The sequence below is a fragment of the Myotis davidii genome, unplaced genomic scaffold (assembly GCF_000327345.1).
Source record: "Myotis davidii unplaced genomic scaffold, ASM32734v1 scaffold362, whole genome shotgun sequence".
Taxonomy (NCBI): Eukaryota; Metazoa; Chordata; class Mammalia; order Chiroptera; family Vespertilionidae; genus Myotis; species Myotis davidii.
In genome coordinates this window covers 273,819-283,231 of record NW_006297152.1, presented here as the reverse complement: position 1 = coordinate 283,231, position 9,413 = coordinate 273,819, and the positions used below count along the sequence as shown (strand labels likewise).

Here is a 9,413-nt window from a genome sequence, read left to right as displayed (position 1 = left end):
TATCCTGGGGTGAGGATTAACAACAACAAATGACAAATATTTCTCTAAAATTATCATCTTCTTTATCCCTATATAATGGTTTCTTCAGTTCAGACTATTAATCAGAACATTTCTTTTTTATTTTATTTTTTTAAATATATTTCATTGATTTTTTTACAGAGAGGAAGGGAGAGGGAGAGAGTGATAGAAACATCAATGATGAGAAAGAACCATTGATTGGCTGCCTCCTGCACGCCCCCTACTGGGAATCAAGCCTGCAACCCAGGCATAAGCCCTTGATCGGAACTGAACCCAGGACCCTTCAGTCCGAAGGCCGACGCTCTAACCACTGAGCCAAACCAGCTAGGGCCAGAACATTTCTTTTTCTCAAATGCTGCCCCTTTCAGTTCATTTGGCTTTGAAGTTATTTCTGGAGCAGGTGCTGGAGCTTGGGGAACAATTTCAATGCATTCTGTGTTGTCACTTCCATCACTTCTTCCACTGAGATTCCTTTCACCTGGGCAATATATTCTGCTGAGATGGTAATGTTTTGGGGTTCATTCCGTACCTGAAGGAGAACAGAGCAGACACGAAATCAAACATGATTGTCAAAAGAAGCAATCCTTGAAGACTGTGGATAAAATAGAAGAAAATGAGTTGGTAAACACAGCCGATGAGTGCTTTTTTTAATGGGGGTGGGGGATGGTGGGAGGCAATAAGGGGAGAAAGTCTTGAACTTCAGCTTAGAAGCTATAGCTACACACTGACTGTAAGTTTATGTTGCTCTTGAAAAGGGCCGTGGGGTATTAACAACTGAGGTCCCAGCATCTAGCAGTCTGCAAACAGTGGACACTTGGCAACCTGCATGACCGATGGGTTAGCCGTCCTTTGGTTTATTGCTTAACTGAGTGATTGTAAAGGTCACTGTTCTGCTGCTTGGCCCCTTCACCTCACAGGCTACAGACATTACAGTTTGATCCAAGAAATGTCACCATACACCTTCAAGAAGTACCAGTACATATTTGGACGGCTAAACAGATACGTACTGGTACTTCACTGAGTCTAAGATGTATTTCCCTCCTATTTTAACATCTCTGAAATTGATTCATATTTTACTTGGATTCAATGAATGTCATTGTATAATTGGCAGTGTTTTGTTTTGTTTTCCATTCTAATGGTCACAAAACAGTGGTGCATCTATAATCATTTAGATTGTACATTTAGATTTGGTGAAATGTATTACTGTTATTAAGTTATCTACTTAGGATGATGATATTGAGAGGAATAAGATGTCTATTAAGTTTAAGAAAAATAACCTGGTAACATTCATCAGATATAATTGTGTTGAGAACAACCCAAATCACAATATCAAGTTAAATATACTATGGTAGATTCACACACTGGAATATTATACACTTATTATACTTGTACTAGAAGAAATAGAGCCTCATTATAACAATCTAATTAAAAGGAGAAAAATAAACATTTATTGAGCATCTTACTATATACCAGATACTGCTAGATACATTACTCCATTTAATTCTCATTATAATACTTCAAAGAATTTGCTATTTTGCTTACATTTTATAAGTGAAGAACATTTCAGAGACGTTAGTAACTTGCTCAAAATCAAACAGCTAGTGTGTAGCAGAGACAGGATTCGAATCCAGGTCTTTCTGACTCTTGACATTGAGCTTTTTGCTATACTGGTCTGGCTTTCACTATCACATAGGTGAGGACATGGTCCATATCAAATAATATTCTTTGGGGCATAACAATTATATTTAGAAAAGACCTGAAATTAAGTTGATATAACCTCTCAACCTAGCGTTAAAATAGGATTCCATTGTACTTACACTGTGATGAGAAACAGACAAATCAAAAATAGCTCAAATGAAAGACACAATCTAAATCAAGCATATCAAATTTGCGGCTGGTGGGCCCCAGGCATGCCAAGGCTGCGAGTTTTACATGCTTGATCTCAATCATGTGGAAAACAGAAAATGACTTACCTGTTTTTCTGGTCCTAGTGCAGGTGAGTCTGTTTCCAAGCAAATGGAGGTTAAAGGCAACTGTCTCACAAGTTTCTGCTTCTTAGAGAAAAGAAAAAGCTAGTAAGTTTAAAAAAGGAGTAATAAAGAATTTTCAAAAAAAAGAACATTAAACCCACATGCCAATGCATTCTATTCTGCAAGAGCCTAAAATGCATGCTTCAATATTCAATTGATACATGCTCACTACGTTCTCATCCTATTAATACTAACAGGTTTAAATAGCAACATTCATTGCCAAAAATTATCCAGAGACTCCAGGGACCCAGGGAGTAGTAACCAAAAGCACAGCCAGCAAGGAAGTCAGACACCGGATATCACCATCCCACTGAGAGATCTCAGGAAGAGACTTCTGTTGCTTCTCCACCACACTCAGTGCTTCTTTCTACTGTTCACTTTAAACCTCTCAGGCTTTCCGATATAAATCCAAAGTTCATATGCACGTTTTAGATTAGGTGGTAGATGGTTTTACTTTCTTATTTTTAATTTTCTGTCTGGATTATAAGGATTGCAATGAACCCAATGAGTTTTATACCAAGAACGTAATTATTTTGCTGCCAGTGCACTGTTAAAGTAAAAAATGGCAGGGAGACACATGATGCAGAGTGGAATATTATTAGAATGAACTGTTTGAAGATTAAAATTTCAGAGGCACAGAAATAGGTATGCTCATGCACTGCTGGTAGATAAGAGTCAAACTAGCATAAACTTTTTAAAGAAAATGTAACAGTTTAACCAAATTTTAAAAGGTACACCCTTTCCTCAGTGATTCCATTTAGAGGGAAAACTGCGCAAGTGTGCATATGTATGCTGTACAAAGGTATTCACTCAGGCACTGTTTATAACAGTGAAAACTTAGAAACAGTCTAACCTTTACTTAAAGTAATGCTTAAATAAATTATGGTACATCCACATTATGAAATATCATACAACCATTTTAAAGATGAGATAGGTCCATATTTATTGATACAATTAGACACCCATGAAGCTAACTCAAAACAAAAAGAATAAGATTATCTTCTTATTTTATCTGAATTAATGTTAACAATGATTGTTCCTGAGTTGTAGAATCTGGATTAATTTAAAATTTGTTCTTTTCTGAAGTGATTCAATTTTCTATAATGTACAAATTATTATCTTTAAATGTATTTTAGCTTTGAAAAAGAAACATGCGACAGCTAAAGGTTACTACTAAATAAGAAGTTTTTCCACAAAAGCTAGAAATAGGAAAAATAAAAATAATCTTGGACTATAAAGTGACATGTGTAGAACACTCCATCTTATAATAGCAGAATGCACATTCTTTTGAAGTGTGTATGTTCTCTTCACCAAGATAGATCATATTCTGGGCCATTAAACAAACCTCAACCAATTTAAAAGAGGTGAAATCATACAATGAATGTCTCCTGAACACAGTCAAATTTAAAGTAGGTATCAGAAATGGAAAGATATCAGGAAAATTCCCAAGTATTTGGAAATTAACAATACACTTTTAAATAGTCACTATGGTCAAAGAGGAAGTCTCAAGGTAAATTAGAAAACATTATGAACGGACAGAAAGTGAAAATACAGCAAAGATCACAAATAAACCTATGACCATATCCATACTTATACTAGAAGAAACAGAGCCTCATTATAACAATCTAATTAATATCTGTGGATTGTAACTACATGTGGTTAGTGCTAATGCAACTATTGCATTAAATATCTTTATTAGAAAACAAGGAAGGTTTCAAATAATCTAAGGTTCTACCTAAGAAACTATAAAAAGGATAATATATTGTCAAAAAAGTATTTGACAGAATCCAACATCCATTTTTGACAAAAACACTCAGCAGACCAGAAACAGAAGGAACTTCCTTAAACCCTATGAGAAACCTGCAGCTCATAGTACACTTAATGGTAAAGGAATGAATGTTTTTCCATGATCAGGAAAAAAAGGCAAGGGTTTCTGCTTTTACTATTTCTATTCAACATTCTACTAGCTGTATCCAGTGAAATAAGGCAAGAAAAAGAAATAAAGGGCACAAATATTGGAAGGGGAAAAGTAAATACCTTTAGTCAAAGATGACATGATTATCTACATAAAAATCCTGAAAAATCTACAAAACACTGCCAGCACTAATGAATAATCAGCAAGGTCACTTGATAAAAGTTTAATATAGAAAAATCAACTGTATTTCTATTACTAGCAATGAATAATTGACAACTAAAATTTTAAAACCAGTACCATTTAAAATAGAATGAAAAATATGAAATACTTAGGGGTAAATATAACAAAATATGTGCAGGATTTGTATAATTTGTTGAAAATTATAAAACATTGATGAGAGAAATCAAAGATCGAAATAAAGAGGTATGGTGTGTTTATATCAATTATTCCCAAATTGAGCTATGGATTCAATGTAATTCCAATAAAAATCCCAGCCAGTTTTTGTTTTGTTTTTTAAAGAAATCAAGCTGATTCTAATGTAGATGGAAAGGCAAGGGACTTAGAATAGCCAAAATGATCTTGAAAATAAAAAAATAATTGGAATTCTCATACTATCTGATTTCAAAACTTGTTATAAATCTAATGTAATCATGATGATATTGACATAAGGTAGGGACTTAGGATTGATTTTTGTAATATAACTAGAATAATATCACAAGTGTTATATATAAGTATCTATTACATATAAAATATAGAAACTCTTATTTTAAAGTGTATTTCACAAAGTATAGGTGGAAGTTTAATGAAAGAATTTACCTGTCCACTCCTTATGATAGAAGGAGGGATCGAGAAGAAGTACCCAGCTTTTACTCCTTCCATGGCTACGGATGGCCGACCATCAAATGCATGGAGCAGCACTTTGTCAGCACCTCTCAAAAATAAAAGATAGATCAGAATTCCAATTTATGTCCTCAACGAGAGGTTTTTCCATTAATCAAATTGAACAGCACAGATCAGAAATTTGGTCATTGTAATATAAATATGAGGTTCTATGACTTCTAAAGGAGGGATAAATATATAGTGTTCAAACAGTAGAATAAAAATATAATACATTCTTCACTTTCAGAATAAAATAAAATTATTAAATAAAATGGAAATATAAAATTTTAAACAATTATGGAATCTTCCTATACCATCAAACATTTTCCAGAGGTTTGTGAACTGTCAGATTATTGTTCCTAATAGGAGGTTTTTAAGCAATCAAATCGTCCTCAGCGAGAATGCGAGTGTAAGAGGAAATGGGGAGCTAAGTGAGCCACAAATTGACTAATCCGCATTAGCTTCATAAAATCGCCTCTGGTTCTTAAAGAATGGCTGCTCGGCCTGCGTACAAATCATGCTCTCAGTGATCCCAAAGGGTTCGGCGCTCATCACTGGGAAATACCATGCTTTCTAGATGTAGGCAAGCACATTTACTTCACTATTTGATCCTGTTTTTCAAATGGCAGGTATGACCCTTAGTGGGTTATAACCACAAGTGAGTTATGAAATCAATCTAGTGGGTCAAGACTGACCAGTGTATACACATACTTTTATTACCAAAAAAAGTATATATGTGTGTATATTAGTATCACTTCAAAAAGTTTGAAAAGTAATGCTATAAGATACATTTTTTATTTTAGGACTATCAATCACTTAATCCAATTTTTCATTTGTTTTACCCTGGCAAATGATTGTAAATATCACAGTCACACTGAAAACCTTGTAAAAAGTAGACTGACTTTGTAAAACCACTTTAGTTGACTTCCCCTTTCCACATTCCCCTATTTCCTTTGGTTTAAGAAACCATACTAAAACATGGCCTGTTCTATGAGAAGATGGACTGGAATACCAAACGTAAACGTCAGGCGCATTTGTCTCAGGAATCTAAATACCTTGCTCATTTAAGAGGCTGATGGTGGGTCTTCCAGCTGAACGTGAGTGAACATTTCTGTTTAACAACAAAAAAATTCCTTTTAATGTGACATTATTTTGTTCTATTAAAGTAATGAAGAGAAAAAGAAATATAGAGCTCCATTTCAAAAGAATCATTTTAATTTGCTCTATAGCTATTAATATAGGAAGGTGGTTAATTAACCTACAAAGGTAAATTTAGTCTTTTGGCTAACTGGACCTGTCTGATTAGGACTTGTCTTTGCTCTTCCTTTTGTGCATCAGTGCCAGCAAATCTGGGGGAGAAATCCAGTCCCACCTATAACAGAAAAGTCAAACAGAATTACATTTTTCATGGTTTAATGAACCCCCAAAGTCATACTATGGAGCAGTACTGTCCAAGAGAAAGATAATGGGAGCCATATGTGCAAGCCACATATATAACTTCACATTTTCTAGTTAGCCACATTAAAAACACTAACAAGAAATGGGTGAAATTAATTTTAATATACTTTGCTTAATCTGGTATACCCCCAAACATTATCATTATTATTATATAGTAATGATATAATTACTATGCATTATTTCAACACATGATCAATATAAAAATTATTGAGTTATTTTATATTCTTTCTTTCGGGTGCTAAGACTTTGAAATCCTCTGTGTGTTTTATACTTAGAGGACATCTCAATCTGGACCAGTCACATTTCAAGTGCTCAACAGCTACATGTGGTCATCACAGCGAACAGGAAAGATTATAAATGACTGCTTTCCTTGATATATTTTGGCATACATTGTTATAATCTATATTCTGAATTTAACTGTTATTCTTATCTTTATCTTTAATTAGAAGTGGAATTTATTACCAAGTGATAAAAATGTTTTACAACTGTAATTTAATAAAAATGTTCTTTGACTACACTCTAGCAGCTAGCCTCTTTAAAGTATGCTTTGTATATACTACTTTAACTAGAGAGATGACCCATATTTAAGCAAAAAAAAAGCATAGTATATAGAAATGATAATAAAGTATTAATATAAGCCTATGATGAGGCTTTCTATTGTTTTATCCCCAAGCTCTTTTGCTTATTGAGGACGTATTGATGAGTTATTATTCAGCTGGATGGGGTGAACATAATTATCCAAGTTAGTTATAATCACCAATATTGAATTAAAGATTCTTTTCATATATCACATGAAAGTCTGAATCAGAAGTCATTTGATCAGTTAATGGGTGTTTACCTCTCCAATTGCCAATAATCGATCCTTATAATTCTCAATAATGGGCAAAGCTACATCCAAATCCTGGGAGAAAACAAAGTAATTTGTTAAAACAGACGGAGAAGGAAACTGATATTTTATAAATACCTATTAAATGCCAGGCACTATGCTGTATTGGTTCTTTACATATATTCTATTCTGTTAACCAGTTGAGGAACTAGGAATAGTAATCCTAGAACAGTGAGTACTTCTATCTGGATAGTATCCCATATCTATTCAGGTCACAGGAATCAAACTGTTTATAAAGATTCACACTTAAACACTTTCTTCTGTTTAGGAGGCATTTCCTAGCATTTAGAAGGACTGATCTGATTTCCTGGAATAGCTGAGCAAGAGAGAAGAAAGCCACCTTTGTAAGTGAGGTTTGGGGAGTGCATTATGTTATGTTCTCCTTTTAGGGTAACATTGGTTTGTGAGTTTGTCATAGTGATAATCCCATACACTCTTTGTACACTTTGCACTGATTTCTTTTGTCTTGATAATCCTGTTTAGCCTATTTTTGTTCTACAGGTTCAACAATGTAAACACTAAGTATCATATATGTGCTTGTCTGTAATCATTGAAGTAACTGTGTACCATTAGTTTCCACACTATTACTATTACACTTAGAGAATTTGCCCTCTGAGGTTTCCCTTGTCAGACAAGGGAAAGGCAAATATGTAGAAAATTTGCTTCTTTTAAAATACCTTGAAGATTGTTGTCTCAGGATATGTAGGTTGCAAGGTACCTCTGAGGATAGTTCAGGTTGCAGTTCAAATGTCACCGCCTCAGACACGCCTTCCTTGACTACACAATCTAAAAACTAGCATCCACAATCCCTATCACATAATCTTATTTTATTGTCTTTAAAGCACTTAGTGCTACCGAAAGTTTTCATGTTCATGTATCTAATTGTTCATTGTCTGCCTCCATCTAGAACCTACTTTCATGAGAGGGATATTACTCTAAAGTGCTTGGAATGCAGTAGGAGCTCAGTACACACTTGGTTGACTAACGAAATGAATGCTTATTGCTATAAATCTCTACATAAATGAAACAAATGCCATCCTGCTATGATCCCCAACATTTTTGGAATTGTAACTCTCTGGGGAAATTTTATCACATCAACAACTCAGGAGAGTTACAGAATAAGTATTTATTTTTACATGAAGTTGAATTCAACGTAATTTTGTTACAAAATAAGTAGAGCTACTTAGGGTATTCAAATGTAGGGATACAGATTCATTATTACGAAAGAATGGACCTCATCTCTTCATTTATTCATAGGTAACACAAAGTCTTCACTTCTTCAAAATGGGGCTGTTGATCCCAATATGTAATAAAGCACTTAAGAAACTGTGCATCTCCCCAATGCTGAGTCAGGAGTCAAGGCTATGGTGAGTCAGTGATATCTCATGGGTAGGATCTTTTTTTTTTTTTTTAAATATATTTTATTGATTTTTTTACAGAGAGAAAGGGAGAGGGATAGAGAGTTAGAAACATCGATGAGACAGAAACTTCGATCAGCTGCCTTCTGCACATTCCCCATTGGGTATGTACCCGCAACCAAGGTACATGCCCTTGACTGGAATCGAACCTGGGACCCTTGAGTCTGGAGGCCGACGCTCTATCCACTGAGCCAAACCGGTTAGGGCTAGGATCTTTTTTAGAGAGGGTATGAAAGCCATGCAGTTTAGTAGATCAAGATCACTCCTATAAGGATGGTTCAACATTCAAAGATACTGTGTACTTAAGCTCATCTATTCTCTCACAGTATTGCATCTATGAATTTGTATCTTTCTTTCTCTGGATACTTTATCACCTTTCTGCCAAATCAATATAACAATGTGATAAAAAAAAAAAGTAAAAACAAATCACATGTAATTCTATAAGACTGTCACAACTACTATCATTTCTGTTTTTCTTTACAGTCTTTTCCTTATAGGATATATTTTTACATGATGCCACTCATTGTGAATAAACCGTCTGTATCCTGCTTTTCTCCCTATATTATACTGCAAACATTTTCCATGTTACTACATACATCTTATAGTCTTCATTTTTAAAAAAATATATATTTTATTGATTTTTTACAGAGAGGAAGAGAGAGGGATAGAGAGTTAGAAACATCAATGAGAGAGAAATATCTATCAGCTGCCTCCTGCACACTCCCTACTGGGTATGTGCCTGCAACCAAGGTACATGCCATTGACCAGAATCGAACCTGGGACCCTTGAGTCCGCAGGCCGACGCTCTA

General features: G+C 34.5%; 1 protein-coding gene across 6 annotated transcripts in view; it reads right to left on the bottom strand.

Moving 5' to 3' along the window:
- Window positions 1-366: 366 nt before the first annotated feature.
- The window catches only part of TATDN3 (TatD DNase domain containing 3), a 12,766-nt gene continuing 3,719 nt past the window's right edge, over window positions 367-9,413 (bottom strand). For 2 of the 6 annotated variants that reach the window (XM_015569938.1, XM_015569939.1), the window contains 6 exons: window positions 7,139-7,201; window positions 6,105-6,214; window positions 5,898-5,953; window positions 4,780-4,892; window positions 1,992-2,090; window positions 367-547 (listed from right to left, as the gene is read on the bottom strand). In XM_015569938.1, coding sequence (XP_015425424.1) covers window positions 404-547; window positions 1,992-2,090; window positions 4,780-4,892; window positions 5,898-5,953; window positions 6,105-6,214; window positions 7,139-7,201 — 585 coding nt within the window. In that variant the 3' untranslated portion in view covers window positions 367-403. The remainder of the gene's footprint in view (window positions 548-1,991; window positions 2,091-4,779; window positions 4,893-5,897; window positions 5,954-6,104; window positions 6,215-7,138; window positions 7,202-9,413) is intronic. The other 4 variants (XM_006772916.2, XM_015569936.1, XM_006772917.2 and 1 more) reach the window with 2 other exon arrangements.